The sequence below is a fragment of the Quercus robur genome, chromosome 7 (assembly GCF_932294415.1).
Source record: "Quercus robur chromosome 7, dhQueRobu3.1, whole genome shotgun sequence".
Taxonomy (NCBI): Eukaryota; Viridiplantae; Streptophyta; class Magnoliopsida; order Fagales; family Fagaceae; genus Quercus; species Quercus robur.
In genome coordinates, this window is record NC_065540.1 from 13,375,301 (window position 1) to 13,396,156 (window position 20,856).

Below are 20,856 nucleotides of genomic sequence, written 5' to 3' on the forward strand. Positions count from 1 at the left end.
ACATTCCCGCATCATCTGGTCTGAGGACCGAAGCATGATTGAGGCTCAGTTTAAACACTTGTAGAGTTGTCATGGAGTGTTAACCTTCCCGCATCATCTGGTCCGAGGACTTATGCATGACTAAGGTTCTGTTTAAGCATTTTTCCCGGGTGCCTTATAAGGCTCAGCCCCGAGTGCAAAGATGTCTCTGTGTGTTAATTTCCCCTTAGCATCTGGTCCGAGGACTACAGGCATGACTAAGGTTCTGTTTAACCACTTTTCCCAGGTGCCTTATAAGGCTCAGCCCCGAGTGCAAAGATGTCTCTGTGTGTTAATTTCCCCTTAGCATCTGGTCCGAGGACTACAGGCATGACTAAGGTTCTGTTTAACCACTTTTCCCGGGTGCCTTATAAGGCTCAGCCCCGAGGGGAGCCCCTTGAAGGAGTCTATGGAATTTGCTCTTAGGCCATCGAACCATCTCACCGCCACGGGTCCCAAACTTTACGTCGCTCCTGAGAGATGTGACTTCCAACTCGAGAGTGGCTTTTGCTTGTATGCGTAGTATGCACGCTGCCCTCTCGATTCCTCCTACGCTCAAGGTTGGCGAAAGGATTTTCGCGTTGGGACGCCATGGACTCTACCTGGTGAGGACCCGAACCCACCATAATTGACCGTTGCACTTACTATCACACAAGCTCTTCCCACAGACAGCGCCAATTGTAGGGACACGATTTTCAGCCCAGGCCCAAAATGTATGGGATACTGGCCCAGTGAACCCAGTACAATAAATTTGTAGAGAGTGGGTAGAAGAACTAGGCTTTAGTGAATGGGATAGCAGTTATAATGAGTCTCCAAGGCAAACAAACGGAAATGAACCAAGTTTGTACAAGAAAGTTTGTCCTCGGCACAATCCGAGGAGCTCTGTTCTAGTATATATTGGATGATAATGGTTACAGGAGTTCTTGAGATTGCTACAGTGCTTTCTCTCTTAATCCCCGGGGCCCTTCTCCATGGTGAGTCTCTCCTATTATATAGTCCCCTTTAAACGATCTTGGCCTTCCACTTGTTGATCATCCAAGCCTATACTTGAGTGCCTGTCCCATCAGACATCCTCTCTGGCGTTCTGTGAGTTGTGGTAACCGAGATAGCAATGTTCAAGGGTCTTGTCCACATAAATGCGGTGTTAGCAACTTTCCCTTAAATATTCCTGAGTTCCTATCCTTTAGAACTTCCTAGAAGGTCACTCTGACTATTTAGGACTTATATCTGATCGTGCTTTAGCTGGTCCGAGGATATATTCCTCCTCGGACTTGGACTACCACGTTCTCGGCCAAAGCCTCACGCCCCATTGTATATGTCCGAGGATATATTCCTCCTCGGACTTGGACTACCGCGCTCTCGGCCAAAGCCTCACGCCCCATTGTATGATTTTGGGCCCATGACCCTACAATATTCTTTTAAAAAAATTGCAAAATAAAATTGTTTTTTGTCTTTTCCATTTAGATATGATGTGGCATTTTTTTAATGTTAAATAAACTTTTTATTATTATTTTAGTAGCCATATAAGCAATAAGTGTGCCAACTGTAAATCCATTAACCACATAGGCATTTTTCATTAATAAGTTAACGGTACGGATTAAATTGATTGTAAGTTAAAAATAACAGGAACTAAATTGACTGCTATCAAAATGTAGGAACCAAATTAACTATAACCCTAAAATGTTGGGACCAAAATAGTGTTTTGGCCAATAAATTATCTAAACGCAATTTAAGCAAGATAATAAAACAGTAACAGAAGACTCCATCTCAATTTGACCACGTAAAATTGTTGATTTCTAATTTTATTGTAATCAAATTATTATTATATGAACTTAATTAATAATAGTCTATTTTTCATGAAACTTTAATCCTTAAAATAAATAAATAAATATATATAGATATACATATACATATATATATATATATATATATTATATATCTTCATTTATTATTATTATTATTATTTATAGGATCTTCATTTATTATCGATTGCGTTAATGGCATCTTATATATCTTGTCACAATTTGCCCACTTGTAAGAAAATATTATTGGAGTACGTCCTATTACCATTTCTTCTGAAAACACAAGCTTTTCTTTTTTGAGTGAATATATATTTTTATTTTTAAACCATATGAGAAACAATTCAAACTATATTTATCTGTGTCATTGTCTAGTGGTTTAAAAAATTACGCTTCAAGTCCTACTTTCCGGATATCCCATTGCAGGGCGGCACTCTGATTAGTCCTCATGGGCCATGGCTGCCTGATGTAACCCTGTAAAGTCAGGTGGCAAAGTTTCATTCACATATATATTTCTATATTGGGTAAAACAAGTCACATAGTGACTTGGGTTTTGTCTATTTTCTCATTAATTTAATGACCAATATCACGGAGGATGATACGTCTCTACCACCAACTATTAGAGAATAACAATAGATAATAAGCAAATTCCCACTCTTCTTCCATTTCCAAGTTACCAACCACTTAGGGAGAACTTGACACTAATTGATTTTCATTAGATTATTTTAGTGTGTCTAAGAACATTGTATCAGATACAATTATTCAATGGCTTTAGCTTGAACCCGTTTTACTCTGAGTATTTCACTTTATACTTTATCATGAATTGCAATTTACTACTTGTCTCTTTCTTATAAAATAACCAAAATTTATAATAAAAAAATATATACATGACATATTATAGATAAATAAAACACTTAATACATGACATATGAGGATGACATGGTGGATTTTTATTTGCTTCTATTCATAAATATATAAGAGTGCTCACAGCAAGTAGACCTTAAATTTTGATGTTTTTTTGGTTGTATTCCCAAGGTCCTTTTCCTCCTTTTTTTTTGGCATGTGTTGAGGAAAGATTCTTGTGTCTATAACATGTCTTATTTTCAGGGGAAAAAAGAAAGTGTAATCCAGTCATTTAAGTCATTTATCTTCTACTCAAAACAAGGTGATTTATCTTGATAATTAATTGTTGTATTAGCCTATTAGGTAAGTATTGGTACATAAGAAAAAGAAAGCGTGTACCATAGCATGACCCCAATTATTAGCAAGCACAACTAATAAATACTTCAAAAGATTTGCCACTTTATAACAATTGATTTATCAAAACACATAAAAAAAGAAAAAGATTTAAGTACTTCCTTAATGGGAAAGGAAAAGGAGGAAAAAAAAAAAACATTAAATAGAGTCTCTATCACTTGCATCAAGAAAGTGAAATGGAAGGCATTGATATAATAATAAATGGGAGAGGAGAATTAATTAATTCAAACCTTGAAATAATTTAAAATATATATATATATATAAGAGATGACAAATTGAACTAAACTTATTCACCAGTTTCAAACAGCTAATTTAATGGTCATAGAACATGCTTATTAAAAATAAAAATAAAAATAACCTATTGGTCACACACTCGTTTAGCCCCCTCATGTTACTAAACTAAAGTCAATGTGGTGAAGTATTATCTTTCTTTATAGGCTAGATGGTCCATGCAGTTCTATAATTTTGTATCAGTCTAAATCATCTATATCATATTCACCCAAGAAAATACAAATCATCCATTATCATGGAAGATGAGATGTCCCCAACACCAAGTATTAAAGTAATAATAAGAAGAAGAAAATCAAATTCCCAATTTCCCTTTTCTGTACCAATTAGTCACTTAGCCATACTTGTGGAAAGTTTAGACCATTTTAAGATTGGGTAAAAGTATGGTTAAGTGACTTTTTATAATGTCCAAACTTTTCGTTCATCCCAATTTGAAGAAAATTTTTGGAAAATCACACCTTTTTTTTTTTTTTTTTTTTTGGCTTAGTGTCATAGTTTTCACAAATGACACTCAGAGCAAATTATAAATAAATGAAACAAGAGAACCAAAGAAATGAAGATGGGGAAGGGGACAATTTGTTCAAAGAGAAAAGGAAAAGAACAAAAAGAAAGATTAGAAAAAAAAAGAAAAAAAAAAGAAAAAAAAAGGAAAGAAGACAAAAGGGTTTTTGGTTGGAAGAATAAAAATGATGAAAATAGAGAGGTAAAAATAAATAAATAATAATAATACTAAAGAAAGGAAGAAGCCACCACCGACGGTGGCTTGTCATCATGATAAATGTGGAATTGAATATTCATACATTATCAAAGAAAAAATAGCTATCCCATAAAAAAAAAAAAAAAAAAAAAAAAAAAAAAAAAAAAAGAAGGAAAAATAGATAGATACTACATTGCAAAATTCATAAAAGTCTAACTTAAATAAGTATAAAAAATAAGTATAAGTACACTACACCTAATTTTATTTTTATTTTAAAAAAGCAATTCAAGAATTTATTCAAAAAAAAAAAAAGGAAAAAAGAAATTTATTGAAGCCATAACAAGATTAGCGTACACAGCAATAGAATTGCTCTGATCCAAATCAATTTCCTCATTATAAAAAAAAAAAAAAAAAAAAAAAAAAAAAAAAAAAAATCAATTTATTATTATTATTATTATTTAAAAAAAGACAACCACAACAACCGCATAACTTATAGGTAGGTAGGTAGTGAATTTATAAACGTGGAAATTTCCTGACCAACAGAAATCAGCATGTGATTTTTTGACACAGCAAAAGCTCCCAAAATCAGATTAGGATTTAAACGAAGTTTGGACGAGCTAATTATTAAATAATTAATTTTTTTTTTTTTTTGAAAGCTATTAAATAATTAATTGAATTCGTAATCCACTGTTTATTTGCCGTGAAAAAGCAAGGGAATAATATATATTAGAGATTAGACTAAAATGTGAAGTTTCCAATATTAGTAGCTAAATTTTCCTAATTTTGAACTTACCAGTCAAAACGGATTCTTTGAAGATAAATCGGTGAGGGTGACATTCTTTGAAGATAAGACCCGCGGGCTAATCCTAATTCGATCCAATCCGGTTTATTGTAACCCAATAATAAATAGCCCAGCCCACGTTAAAACCAATCTATCAAACCCACATGATAAAAAAATAGACAAATCCAAATGAGTTTTTTTATCCCCGCTGAAGTCGGACTAATAAGAACCAGGGAAGAATGAAATAACAATAATTATTATCAAACAACGATTACAAATCCTATGTACTTTTTTTTTTTTTTTTTTTTTTTCTACTTTATATTTTATCAATCACAACTTGTCACGTATTTATTTAACTTTCCTTATAAAATAAGCAAAATTTAAAATGAAAAAAAATAAACACATGATAATTTGTGATTAATGGAAAATAAAGTGGAACACAAAATCTGGTACAGAAGATTTGTATTCTCTAACAACATGAACAAACTTGATAGCAACTATATTATATTCTTTCCATCAAAGTTAAATAACAACAAGATGCAAAGTTGAATATCAGCAGCGGTTGATATTCTTTTTCTTTTCTTTCTCTTTCCACTTTTATTACCTTTTGTTTTTGTTTTTTATTTGCTAGGTTGCAAATTATACTTCTAAAAATTTGGAAGTGTTTAGATTTCACATCTTATAATTTCAGGAGTTGGATTTTATCCCCTGAAGTTTAAGCGAATTTGGATTTTATAGTGTGAAGTTTTAAAATTTGAATTTTACCCTTAAAATTTAGAAGTGTTTGGATATTATATCCTAAAGTTTCAGAATTTGAATTTTACTCTCCTAAAGTTCTATTTCATTTGCATTGGCAGCCCTCTCTTCATATTTTTCATTAAGTGTGAGTTTGGATGTTGCTAAAAACTGAAAGTTAGTGCAGCTGTGTTTTTTCCTGTGGGTCTTGGGCATTATTCACCGGACCCACAAGTACGGATTTCAGCAAATCTAACTTTAAAACTGGGTCCCATGACACTATTCATATATTTAAAAATTATTTCACTATAGTGTTTTCAGTTGTTAGCAATAAGCGGTATCCAAACAGACCCTAAGTGTCACATAAACTTGTCACACATGTTTAGTTTATCTAATAAAATGATGTCACACCAATTTTATTATGCCATGTCATGGCATTTTTAATTATTTAATTTTTTTAAGCTACAAAAATGAGACCGCACTTGAATTTGTAAAAAATCCCTTCACTTGGGAATTTGCCCTCAAAATCATTATAAGAAATATTGATATGCTTAAGTGACAACAATTTACTGAGAAATTTAGGAATATGCCCAAATAAATTATTCTGTAAAAGATCTATTTCTTCTAAACCTCTCAACATCTCCAATGATTGAGGTATTACTCCTTTGAATGAATTACCCTTCAAATACAAATACTCCAACCTAAGACAAATACCAAGTGTGGTGGGAGTTCCTGATAATATATTTTCTAAGAGATCCCAAAATATTTTTTAAGTTAACAACTTCAAATGATAGTGCACCTATTAAAAATTTATGAGACATGACCAAAAAAATTGAAAAGGAAGAAAGGCCAATAACCTATTTAGGTATGGTGCTATTGAGATTGTTACTAGAAAGGTATAGTACAAGCAAATTCTAGCAGTTTCCTAGGCTTGGGGGTATACTTCCCTCAGAATTGTTCTCCTCCTAAAAGAGCCTTGTTAAAGTTGTCAAGTTACCCAAGGAGGAAGGATTAGCCCAGAAAATTTGTTAACGTTCAAATGTAGTCCCTCTTATGTTCTAAAGCTTCCCAGGAGCATCATGAAGAGGGCCTTCCAAATAATTACCTTCTAATCCCAGAAGGTTTAAGTTAACAAGGTTCCCGATCCCAATAGTAATACCTCCATAAATCATATTAGCACCTATGGTTAACCTTCTTAGCTGGATTGAAATATTGGCTATGGAGTTCCGCTCCAAAATAATTGTCACGAAGACCCAATACCTCCAAAAGAGTACAATTAACCAAGAAACTGAGAAAATTCAGGACACCATCTTTCCCATTTCTAAGTCTATTATTATCAAAATTTAGATTTTGAGGCACTGTCCCAGTTAGACCATTTTGGGCAAAGTCAAGTACCTGAAGCTAAGAAGCATTTGACAATGACACAGGAATTGTTCCTGTGAAATTGTTAACATTGCCAGCAAATGTTTGAAGGTTAGAAAGTGTAAGACCAACATCTAGTGGAAGGCTTCCACGTAGCTGGTTTTGAGTAACAAAGAAATTGTATATGGAAAAGATATTATAAATCAGAGGAGGGATGGTACCAGATAGATTATTCCCATAAAGTTGAAAAATTCCCAAGCATGATAGACTACCAAGTTTAGTAGGCAAGCTTCCTTGTAAATTGTCCAGGCAAAGATTAAGAACATACAAAGAAGAAAAGTTTCCTATCCAAGCTAGGATACTTCCTGTTAGGTTTTTAACACCAAGATTTAGATACTCCAACTTTGACAATGAGCTAAGGTGGTCTGGAATTTGCCCAATAAGATTGTTGACAGCCACATCAAACTCTAAGTACTGTGCAATAACTTAGATTAGTTGGAACATTCCCACCAAAGAAATTCCAACTCAAATTGAGATGCTGCAGGTGCTGTAGACGTCTCACTTCTTGAGGAATTTTATTAAAGAAGCTGTTGTTTCAAAGGTTGATTCCAATAAGGTAAGTAAGATTTCCTATAGAGGGTGGAATATTGGGCCAGTCAATCTCTTAGCTTCCAAATCCAAAACCAGGACTGTTTTATTGGAAGGGCTACATGTAACTCAACAAACCAGTTGCAGAAATGTATGGAGTCATTCCATGAGCTCATGATTTGAAGTGGGTCTTATCCAATTCTTGAAGTCAGTCTCATCTGCAGAAGTGTGGCAGATTTTGAACATGAGCTTATACACATGAGAAGAATTCCATGATAGAATATTAACAAAAACCAATTGGAACTCAAACAACAGTGCTTCATCCTGATGGAAACGCAAATTTTTTATTGAAGGTTCAAATCTGTTTAGAGCATTTGCTTTGTGTGAAAGCATAAACCAGGTAAACGAGTTGGTTTGTAATCTGCCTAAACAACAACATGCAATCAAATTTTTGTTATGTCATGAAAGGGATTGAAAGTAAAATTAGGTTAGTTATAACATTGCCGTCCGAGTTATTTTATTTTATTTTCTGAATAAGGATTTTCTTAGAAGCCAAACAACATATAGACAAAGCATGAAGCGCAGGCCGGCAGGGACATCCTAACCATGCCCCTCTTCAGGATTCACTAAGTGACGACCAATTTTTGTGTTTAATCGGTTTTCATTATGATTTTTTGGGTGTTTTTAGTGATAAAATAAGGTTTAAGGTTGTGGTAAAACTCTATGTTGATTGATTTAACTTTAATTATGATTAATTTACTTGAATTATAAAGATAATTATCTACTGGAACTAACCACCAAACAAAAAAGTCTAGATTTTCTTAGCGAAGTCGCAGATGCTACAGGGAGTTAGGTAGAAAACAAAACCTATATTGATAACGCCTTCTTCTTTTCATTACCAATAACATTTGTTATAAGACAAACAGAGTAATCGCCCTTATTGCCTTAAAGCAATATGGATCTGTAATTAACGTGTGAAATAACAGCTTAGCTTTCTTGATGAAAGCTACTCAAGGACGGAGTCAGGACTTGGACTTAGGGAGACGACTTTGCTGCTAGCTGTTTGCGGCGACTCCGACCTTTGAATTCTAACTGAATTATTACCACTTCGTTGTTAAAAAAAATAAATAAATAAATAAATTATTATTACCACATCTACCGTAAGCTAGGTCCTACAAACATTTATTTCTAGGAGAAAATACATTTTTGGTCCCTACATTTTGGGCCGATTCCCATTTTGATCCCTATTTTGATTTTGCTACTATTTTAGTCCCTAAAAACCAAAAATCAATTCTATTTTGGCCCCCGCCGTCAATCCATTAACAGAAAAGTCCTACGTAGCAAACGAAGGGTCCTGCTTACTAACATGACTCTGACGTGAGCATTAAAATATTATTAAAAAAAGTTATTTGGCATTTTTTAAATGCCTCGTCAACATTTAAATTAAAAAAATTTAATTCCTCAATTTTAGTTTTAATTTAATTAAAAAAATAAAAAACAAACAAACAAAAAATTACTTTCTTTTAATTAAAGTGATTTTTTTAATTCCAATCTTCTTTTTTTTCGAAAGAACATGTTCATGTTCTTTATGTTCTTCCCCATATATGATTCATATTCTTAGCAAATCAAACCTTATTTTCTTATCATTTTCTTTGTCTTTCTTGTACTTTCTTTATAACCAAACACATCAAAACAAAATAAATTAATTAAATGTCTTTCTTGTCTTTTTTTTTTAATTCCTTTAATTATTTTTTTAGAAAAACATGTTCATGTTCTTTGCGTTCTTGCCTAGTGTTCTTCCCCCATAATCAATCTCCAACAAAAAACAAATCCCAAACCCAGATCTCAACCAAACCCCAAACCCATATCTTTAGAAAAGTAAACCTTAGCCTTCAAACCAATAAATTTTTCAAACCAATAAATTTTCTTGGCAAATAAACACAAAGAAAAGAAAAGAAAAGAAAAAAGAAAAAAAAAAAAAAAAAAAAAAAAAAAAAAAAACAAAACAAAAACAAAAACAAAAACAAAAACCCCAAATCACCACCACCAAATCAAAGAACATGAACATCAAACCCAAGCAAAAGAATAGAAACCCAGCCACCATCAAAGCACCACCAAATCAAATCATCCACTACCACATCAACAAAACCACTCCCAAACCAAGCCATCCAAAGTCTAGAAACCCAGCAAAGCACCCAACTCATCCACTCCGAAACCAAACCATAATCAAAGAAACTTCTAATACCACAACAAGTTAACAACTTAAAAAACAAAAAGAAACTTCAAAACGTGAAATGTCCAGCAAACGCCAAACCCAAATCTCCACCCCAAACCTCAAATGTCCAAAAATGTCAACTTCTTTCTCCTCAGCCCATTTTGCTTCACCAAAGGTTGTCTCCACCGGCTCCTCAAAGCACATCAAGAATCGTTCATCACCTTATATCTCTGCCTCTTGCACGTCAACGACGGAGAGGCCGACTATTGGATCACACACTACCACGATAGCGGCGGCGCATGGTGGAGAAGAAGGCCAAGCTTGTGAGCTCCGGCCATGGAGCTACGGTGAAGTAGGGGTGGCAAAATAAGCCCAAACCCATTTGTCCGCCCAAACCCACCCACTCTAATTGAACCCAAACCCACCCAATTATTATTTGGGTTAAATGGGCATCAACCCAATTAGACCTACTAATTATTGGGTTTTAACTAAAAACCCATTGAGGCCTATTTAACCCAAAAACAATTAACCCAAATTAAACCCAGCCCTTCTCATCCAAAATAAAAATAAAAACTTAGCCCTACCCCTCTTTCAGCCTCTCTAATCATTTCACTAGGTTTTTAAATTTTTAAATTTTCTTTCATTTTCTCAACCTCCAATCATGTATACAAATTCCTAAACCCACCTAAGCAAACCAACCTAGAAACACCAAATTCTTGCTTCACTCTCTCAACAATGGCGGAATCAGTGATTGACAAGAGCCGCCATGGCTCGGCTATGCAAGCGTGACCAAGAGTGGGGTCCATGGGTTCTTCCAACTCCTAGGCATGGCTGGTGGTGATGAAGTGGAGGCGGAGGACGGCGAGGTTGGAGGAGAGTTGGGAGTCAGAGCCATTGAAGAAGACGTTTCCATGGGTTCTACTTTCACTTCCACTTTTATTTCTTGGGGAGTGTTTGGTTACTGAGAAAATTAGAGTTTTGTTTTTCCTCGGTTATATCCACAGCAGATTCACAGTCACCCAAAACATCTATTTCTTTCACTTTGTTGAGATTTGATGAAATTTTCCAACTTCACTTTTTGAACCAGAGAAGGATAAGGCCGGGTGGAGCCATGAGGTTTGAGTTTTTCACTTTAGGGGCATTTTGGTAATTTTAATAATTGGGTAATTGGGTGGGTTGGGGTTTACCCATAATAATTGGGTTGGGTTGGGTTCGAGTTAGAAGAAATTAGTTAAATGGGTTTTAATGGGTAAATGAGTTTTATATACCCAACCCAATTATGCCCACCCTAAACCCACCCAAACCCACCCATTTGACATCGCTACGGTGAAGAGAGAGAGAGAGTTTGAGATTAGAGAGAGTATAGAGTTTTGTTTTAATCTGGTGAGGTTAAAGAAAAAGAAATTTAAACTAATTTGAGCGTCTTTTTTTTTTTAAACTAATTATTGTTTTTTGGCTGTTAAAAAAATTTAATTAAAAAATAAGTAAAATGCTAACATGGCATTATATTTTTTGCTGACATGGATATGACGTGGATGTGTGGCTAATAACACATAGGATCAATTATTTATTTTTTAATGGCAAAGCTTGCCAACAGAGCACTCTGTCTGTCACATAGAACTTTTCTATTAGTAACTTGACGGTAGGGACTAAAATAGAATTGATTTTCTGTTTTTAGGGACTAGAATAGTAGCATAATTAAAATATGAACCAAAATGAGAATCGGCCCAAAATGTAGAGACCAAAAATGTATTTTTTCCGGAAAACAATTTCTCATCACATGATATCAAAATCTTAGGCTCTGAATAATTTTCCTTCTCTCCCCGACATTATGCCAGAAATAGGCGCTGCCATTACTAGGCTTGTTGTCCTTCTAGTTCTGTCCTCGTTGAACCCAATCCAATCATGCATCAATTTGAGTGAATAACCCTCTCAAATCAACACATTAGAGAATGATAAACCGTGCCAAAATCATCCAAATATACCTTTGATCTTTGAATATGTCAATACACATCAGATTTAAGAATTAGCTATTCCTATTGAATGACTATTCTATATAGTAAAAACTTTAACCAAATGATCAAATAGCTATACCACATGGATAAACATTATATTATAAGATTTATTACATTATACCAAATATACTTTTACTTCTAATTGCATTTACCTTACCATAACAATCAAAATACTAAAATTCAGACAAAAAGTCAGATAAAGAAGATAGCCAAGCTATTAATTATAGAGACAGTCTAGAAACACACAAAAATTTGACAAAATTTTTTACACCTAGCTGATGTGGCAAATTATTTATGGTTCGTGAAAATGTGATATCAATAGTAGTAAAAACTTGTTAGGTTGTGAAAAATTTCGTGAAATTTGTTGAGTCTCATTGCTCCATGCTCTTTTGCAACATGTCCAACTTACATTTATTTCTGTTGCCAATAAAATTTATAAAAAAAAAAAAAAAAAAAAAAATTTAAAAAAAATCACTTCTACGAAAAAGCTAAGGTCCTACACACATTTATTTTTATTATTTCTATCTGAATTTTTTTTCCAAACAAAGCAAATTCTCGTAACAAATTTGATCCTTTACTAAAAAAAAAAAATTCATTTGCAACAGGATGTCGCACTCTTGTTTGAGTTCCAAATGGTTATTGCAAACTTTCTATCATGGGATACTTCTAATGTGTATAAGCTCAAATTCGAAATCTTCCACAGTTCTAGCTTTTGCAAATGAGACTGATCGCCTAGCTTTAGTTGACTTCAAGAATCGGATTACTCAAGACCCACTTCAAATCATGAGCTCATGGAATGACACTATACATTTCTGCAACTGGTTAGGTGTTACATGTAGCCCCTCCTGTAAAAGAGTCACTGTTTTGGACCTGAAAGCTAAGAAATTGGTTGGCTTCATAACACCTTCAATAAGAAATCTTACCTACCTTACTGGAATCAACCTACAAAACAACAGCTTCTATGGTGAAATTCCTCAAGAAGTGGGATGTCTACTGCGCCTACAATATCTCAATTTGACTTGGAATTCCTTTGGTGGAAAAATTCCAACAAATCTAAGTTATTGTACACAACTTGAAGCTCTTGATGTTGCTGAAAACGAATTCATTGGCCGAATTCCAGACCACCTCAGTTCATTGTCAAAGTTGGTGTTTCTAAGTCTCGGTCAATATAACCTAGTAGGAACTATCCCAGCTTGGATAGGTAACTTTTCTTCTTTGAATGTTCTTAGTCTTGGTCCAAACAATTTTCAAGGAAACACACCTAGTGAACTTGGCCGTCTATCAGGCTTGGGCTTTTTTCAGGTTTCTGAGAATAATATAGCTGGTACCATCCCTTCTTTGATCTAATATATCTTCCATTTACCATTTTGCTGTTGCCCAAAACCGGCTACATGGAACCCTTCCACCAGATGTTGGTCTTACTCTTCCCAACCTTAAAAACTTTTGGGGTGGTTCTAACCTTTTCACGGGACCTATTCCCTTGTCTTTCTCAAATTCTTCTCATCTTCGGTCACTTGACTTGGGTCAAAATGGTTTGACTGGCACAGTGCCTCAAAATCTAGCAAGCTTGCAAAGCTTGGAAGTACTTAGTTTTGATGGCAATAGCCTTGGAAAGGGGATAGATGGTGACTTAAATTTTCTTAGTTACTTGGCCAATTGTACTTTTTTGAAGGGCTTGGGTCTTCACGATAATTATTTTGGTGGAGTATTGCCCAACTCTATAGCCAACCTTTCCACCCAGCTACGAAAACTTACATTGGGCACAAATATGATCCATGGTGGCATCCCTATTGGGATCGGGAACCTTGTTAACTTACAACAACTAGGACTGGAATATAACTATTTGGGAGGAACTCTCCCTGATGTTACTGGAAATCTTCAGAAGTTAAATGTACTAGTCGCGGACCCGCGCGTTGCGCGTGGTTATTTTTTTAATGATCGTGTTATATATGTATAAACAATATACTGTAGGATTCATGATAGAAGGTATTGTCTTGGAATTAGATGTGGAAAGGATAGAACTATAGTTGGCCTTGTAGTCAATCAAGAGTTGATCATCCGTCTTCCCAAGTTAGGAAATTTTAATTAACTTAAAATTAGATAGGAAGAATTTTATAAATTCAAAGTTAGCGTCATGGTAGGTGAAAACTTTAGAGGAGTGTAATTAAGTTGTTTCAAGTGTTTTTAATTAAATTTTAATAATAAAAAAAGATCTATTCCTTTGAAGATAGAGATTAGTATTATAAATAGGATGAGGAAATTTTATTGTATTATGGTTTTTGGAAACATAATTTCTACCAAACTCGGTTGGCTAATTTGTACATTTCCAAGTCAATTGAGCACATTTTGCATGTTACATCTAATTCTTCATTTCCATATGGGTAAGGGCATTCACGATCCCAATGACCCACTCCATTTTTCTTGCATGCTTGGTTTTTTGGGATGCGAAATGATTTTGTTCCAAAAACTGTATGTCGAAGGATTTGTCGATAGTTTTGTAGCAATTGTTTTCCATCTGGTTGGTTTAGGATTGATAATAGTAATTGTATTCCTTCATCATTTGATTCGCATAACAACGCAATTGCCAATCCATACTTTGCATTTTTGTCTCCTTCTATGTTTGCTTGAAGAAGGATTTGTTTTCCCACTTTAGTTTGATCTTGTACAAAATATTTGTGAGCTCCGACCCAAAATAGTGCTTGTTTGTTTCCAGCCCTAAAGCATTGATGAATGAGTTTTTCTTCATCGTTTCGAAGGAATAATGGATTTTGGAGTAGTCCAGTTAGATTGATGTGGTGAAGAACTTTTTTCCTTTTGGTTAGGCGATTGAATCGCTTGCAGCTGTTTTTAAAAAAAAATGAAAAGACATATTAAGAAACTAATGCGCTAGAAAAAATGAATTGGTGACAAAACATGACAATAATCATATATTAAGAATTATACTTGAACATTATTATTATCACAATTGCAATATTTTATTGAAGTTAAAAATATTTTTTCTTTTAGAAATAGAACAATGTTTATAGAATTGCGCAGTACTTCAAAGTAAAAAGTTAATGAAAAGAGGAAATTTGAAGTTGTGATATACGGACCAACATTGTTATGAGAAAGAAAATGTATGTATATATATATATATATATAGATATATACATTGTAATGAGGAAGAAAATATATCTATATATATATATATATATATATGTAACATCATTCATGTCATGATTTTGGGGTGCATTCATTTTGCTGTCATCTATTTATAGTGTGTTCCTGGTTGGTAAGTAAGTCCATACATGTAACATGAAGGGCATTTTTGTAAGACTATTTGGATATTCCATCCTTTATGCAATTGCATTCAAAATGTAAATATAAATAAAATATTAAGCAATGTGTCTGCAAAATATAAATAAAAATTATGAGATATTTTTGCCCTAGTCATGTTTTTCGATAGAAAATATCTAATCTCTGAACATATTACAATCTCATCTGATGGTTATCTCAAAATCCAAACATCATGTAGTTCTAAAATATTAGGAATTTTTACTGAACTATTTTACAATCTTATCTGACAGTTATCTCAAAATTTGAATATCACGTAGTTCTATAGTATTTGGAACATATTTTATTTATAAAATTTCCCCATTTTCCCAACTTGTCTGGGTTTTATATTCTTTTGTATTGTGGGAATGTAATTAAGTAAAATTTCATATTGAAAGATAGACACCATAGCTGCTGACGTGACTCCATAATAGCTACCAACCATCATTTACTAACCGTCATTATTGTAAAAGATCATTTGAAATAACTGGTGGATAACATGAACACCCTACCAATAATATGAGGACTATTTTAGCTACGAATTTCATTTTAGAGAGACCTGAAGAAATATTCCAGCTTGTGTGAACTTGTAATTTAATAGGTATTCCATTATGATTTGGTAGAAACCAAAAGATAATATAAAAATTATTTTAGCACACGAAAAGATAATATAATCTCAATTTTATAATAGCCTTTTCATTAATTGAGAGTTGGACATACTTTACGAAACAATCCAGCTGTTGAGCTTGCGATTTCATAGATAATCCGTAATCAACTGGTACAAAATATGAACCACCTACACAATTGAAAAATAAAAATAAAAAATATTTTAGCATAGCCTTTTCAATCTATAGCTATTCAACTTACAAATTAATAGAAATTTCGTAATCAATTGCTAGGAAAAATGTACAACTTACACAACCAAATAAAAAGTTAAAAAATATTTTAGCATAGCCTTTTCATTTGATTTATAATTAAAAGTTACAAATACTTGAAGAAACCATCTAGCTTAAAAACATGTAAATTAACAGGTAACTTGTGAGCAACTGGTGATTAAAATAGTAATCAGAACGATGACAAATGTCCACATCATTCAACACCAAGACCTTTTATGTGATATTTTTGCACCATTCATGCTTTTCAATAGAAAACATCTAATCTCTAAACATATTACAATCTCATCTGATGGTTATTTCAAAATCTGAACATCATGTGATTCTAAAATATGAGGACTATTTTAGCTAAAATATGAGGACTATTTTAGCTACATATTTCATTTTAGAGAGACCTGAAGAAATAATCCAACTTGTGTGAACTTGTAATTTAATAGGTATTCCATTATGATTTCATAGAAACCAAAAGATAATATAAAAATTATTTTAGCACATGAAAAGATAATATAATCTCAATTTTATAATAGCCTTTTCATTAATTGAGAGTTGGAAATACTTTACGAAACAATCCAGCTGTTGAACTTGCAATTTAATAGATAATCCGTAATCAATTGGTACAAAATATGAACCACCTACACAACTAAAAAATAAAAATAAAAAATATTTTAGCATAGCCTTTTCAATCTATAGCTGTTCAACTTACAACTTAATAGATATTTCGTAATCAATTGCTAGGAAAAATGTACAACTTACACAACCAAATAAAAGTTAAAAAATATTTTAGCATAGCCTTTTCATTTGATTTATAATTAAAAGTTACAAATACTTGAAGAAACCATCCAGCTTAAAAACATGTAAATTAACAGGTAACTTGTGAGCAACTGGTGATTAAAATAGTAATCAGAACGATGACAGATGTCCACATCATTCAACACCAAGACCTTTTATATGATATTTTTGCACCATTCATGCTTTTCAATAGAAAATATCTAATCTCTAAACATATTACAATCTCATCTGATGGTTATTTCAAAATCTGAACATCATGTGATTCTAAAGAATTTGGAATTTTTACTAAATTATTATACAATCTCATCTGACGGTTATTTCAAAATTTGAATACCATGTGGTCTAAAGTAATTGGAAAATTTTTTATTTATAAAATTCCCCAAAGATAATCCATTATAATTTGGTAGAAACCAAAAGATAATATAAAAAATAGTTTAGCACACCAAAAGATAATACAACCTCAATTTTATAACCCGTAATCAACTAGTATAAAATATGAACAACCTACACGACCAAAAGAAAATATACAAAATATTTTAGCATAGCCTTTTCATTTTATTTATAATTGAGTGCTGGACATACTTGAAGAAACATTCCAACTTTATTTACAATGGAATTTCCTAGCAAAGCAAATCATTCAACAATGTCCTATTTTTTTTGGTTATTTTCTTTGGTTACACAAACTGTTCAGGCAACTATGGAATTTCCTAGCAAAGCAACTCATTAAACAATACATTGCAGAAAAGTAGAAGTAATATGTTCTGACTATGTGCAACTGTATCAATCTCTGACTGCTCGCATATTTGTTTTTTATCCAGATAGACTGCTACCTTTGCATCCATAGTGGTAATAGCTCTGGATCTATCAATGACACTTGTGGACCAAAGAGGCACATGGTTGATGTACTTTGGTCATTTATTGTGCGTTACAAAAGAGAATTTGCAAAATCATATCCCAAAAGGCATATGAGATACTATGGAAGGTGATGATCTGGCTTTTGTATCACAGTTTGTGGCAAGAGACAATGGTTCGGATGAAAGTTTACAGGTGTAAATGCTGTATTGGGAAATTTTCTACAGTCGCTACAATATTGCCTAAAATCTCAACATGAATGCCCCCCTCCCCAACCCTTCGAAATGAAAAAAAAAAAAAAAGGAATTACAGGGTTGTCTTGGGAAATTTTTTCCAGATGGTATAATATTGCCTAATTTTGCACTACATGATTGTCACATTATTATACAGCACTTTGTAATATACTTGAAACAATAATATTATCCAACTAAGATCCAAGCTACCTAAATATCAAAGAAAATTCATCTCAACATGAATGCCCCCCTCCCCAACCTTTCGAAATGAAAAAAAAAAAAAAATCCCAACTTTAGTAGCAAAATTTGGATCTACCAAACCTAGGTTTGCTAGAAACTTCAATCATGTAGCCATTGACATGCATTACTACAATCTCTATTTAGATGAGTTTAGCAACATGAATGTACAATTTTATGCACTAAAAACCATAACAACTTCCAATGGCCCCCTTAGTTTTTTAAACCAATCTTATGCAGTAGTGGCAACTACTACTGTTGTTTGGTATAAATCATTAAAAAATCAAACCTTCTTCTCAATATCCCATAAACTTTCAAATGCATAATCTCAAAGACTATTGTGATTCAATTCATCTTCTTTCTACCATATAAACCTATCCTATTTGCATAACCTGAAATTGTCTTCAAAAGTTAAATACCAAAACATTAAGACCAAGTCCAAGTTCAATACCAATCCCATCACCAATAGTCTACTAAATTTGTAAAAATATTTAACATATTTGAAGATGTAAACAATTCTTTGCCTTTTACCCTTTGATTGTACATTAGGATATCAATGTCAGAATTTCTCAATTATCCAATAAATGTATGAAACACAAATTACACTCCATATCAAATTACACAGTTTCATATTTTATTATTTTATTTTGACTTATAAAAAATTGAAACCTTAATAATTGTGAAAATATTGTCAAATTTGTTGTGTCAGTATTACAATATATATATATATATATAAAAGGGAAAAAAAATACAAACGGAAGACTTTAAAAAATAAAATAAAATGCTGGGTGTGAAAAGAAAAGTAGGTGTAGACATGGACTGGAGGGTTGATACTTGAGACTCAAAAAGGTGTGCGTGTGAGTGACCAAAAATTAGCCGTCAGTGAAATTTTATACAATGTCTCTCTCTCTCTCTCTCTCTCTTTTGGGGACCCTATAGCTACATCATGTGTACTTTTTTTTTTTTTTGGCTGGATGCATTATGTGTACCAATGGGTGAAGGAAGAAAAACTTTCTACAAAATAGGAATTTGTTTTATATATTTTATTCTCTTCTACATTATCTCATCGAAGTCAAAACAATCTTTTTCACTCAATTGTTTTAAAAGATTGTCGGCAGGAAGTAACAATTAGTTCAACCATCAAAGGTGTCACATTGTGAAAGTTTTCAACAATAAATTTCTGAAAAAAAAATGCAGTCATATTTGCAATTTACATAAATAATTGCACTCTCACTCAAATAACCAACCCCCTGTTCTTCTTTGAAAAATTCATGCACAAATAGTGCTTCAAAGGAAATTAATGACCAAAACTTTAATCATATTTTAGCAGCAAATTTGGATATAAAATTTAAAACTTTAACAATAATGTGTGCCATTATCTAAAATTCAGTGTTTCTTCCAATGACAGTGCTATGCATTAAAAAAAAATAGACAATTCGTAGATCCTCTAGAAGTTGAGCTGGTGGCTGTTTGTGTTGCTGGAATTTTGCTCATGAAGAATAGAAAAATGCTTATATTTTAGAAGGTGATTCAGCTACATATCCATATGGATATTGATCAACATGGTTAGAAACATCATTGAGGAGGTAAGACCATTACTGAACAACTTTGAGCACTTTGAAGTTTTTGTTGTAAAAAGAGAAGTTAACATGGAAAATCTACAGTGGCTAGGCATGCCTAATTTGGGACGAATTTGATAGTGTGGATGGATGAAGCTTTGTCCAACAACAATTTATCCTTGATGCAATTGCAATAAAATATATGTTTCCTTCACGGAAAAAAATAGGAAAGATAAGTTATTTAATTATTTGTGAAGCATTTGGATTGGCATTTTAGAGCTTCAACAGTTATGAGGGAAGCAAGTGGAGAATTATTAGTTAAACTTTCTGCTACTTCTATTCTTTGATTGTTGATGGAGTTGGCAGCCTTTGGTTTTCCTACAACAATTTTTTTTTTTTTTTTTTTGTTTCTTACAATGTTTGACATTTACGGAAAACGATTCATCAAAATGTGTAAAACATATCCATATTACATACTTTAAGCTTAACTTTCTTATGCAACTAAAGATTAATCAAATAAAGATGTGGACACATTTATACTAAATTATATTCATAGTGAGCTGAAAACCATTAAAAGTGCAACTATATTTTTTCCCCAAACCAATACATGTCATGATAATCAGCATGAAAATTAAAACAGTAAACATACACAACCTGCCTCAACTTGATATACAAACCTTGTAGATATCAACAGCTCGGCATCTAACAACTCCTCACCATTAAAGTTGACGGTGGCCTTGAACCTAAAAAAAAATCTGAACAAAATTTGACATGGACCTTAAAAATGTAAAAAAAAAAAAAAAAAAAATTTGTAATTCAATAAGATACTGATTCAAAATATATAACAATCATAACATTAAGTGGCCATGAAGGTCCAGTCAAATGCTTGCAAGAATCATCAAGTAATATTGGTGGTGGGTTCTTGCTCTATAGTGGAAGCCTTGACAAAAGCATAAGAGTTTGGTGGGTTCCCAAGAATACAGCTAATAGAGATGATCACGATACCTCTTCAATGGAAAGTGCAGTGAAAAATATCAATAAGAACCATTTAAAAATTGAAGGAAAAATATAATATAAATTATGACATGGACCTTAAAAATATAAAAAAATTGTAATTCAATAAGATACTAATTCAAAATATATAACAATAATAACATTTTAGTGTTGTAATATGTTTATTTACTTTTGCTGCCATGGAGTGAAATCTGCTAGATTCTTCCTCAGCA

At 32.8% G+C, this 20,856-nt stretch overlaps 1 protein-coding gene across 1 annotated transcript; it reads left to right on the plus strand.

Moving 5' to 3' along the window:
• Nucleotides 1-12,361: 12,361 nt before the first annotated feature.
• On the plus strand, nucleotides 12,362-17,802 carry LOC126691035 (putative receptor-like protein kinase At3g47110). The gene is made up of 4 exons (XM_050386116.1): nucleotides 12,362-13,079; nucleotides 13,165-13,646; nucleotides 17,568-17,651; nucleotides 17,758-17,802. Exons 1-4 carry the CDS (start codon nucleotides 12,362-12,364, stop codon nucleotides 17,800-17,802), a joined length of 1,329 nt encoding a protein of 442 aa, XP_050242073.1.
• The last annotated feature ends 3,054 nt before the right edge of the window (nucleotides 17,803-20,856 follow it).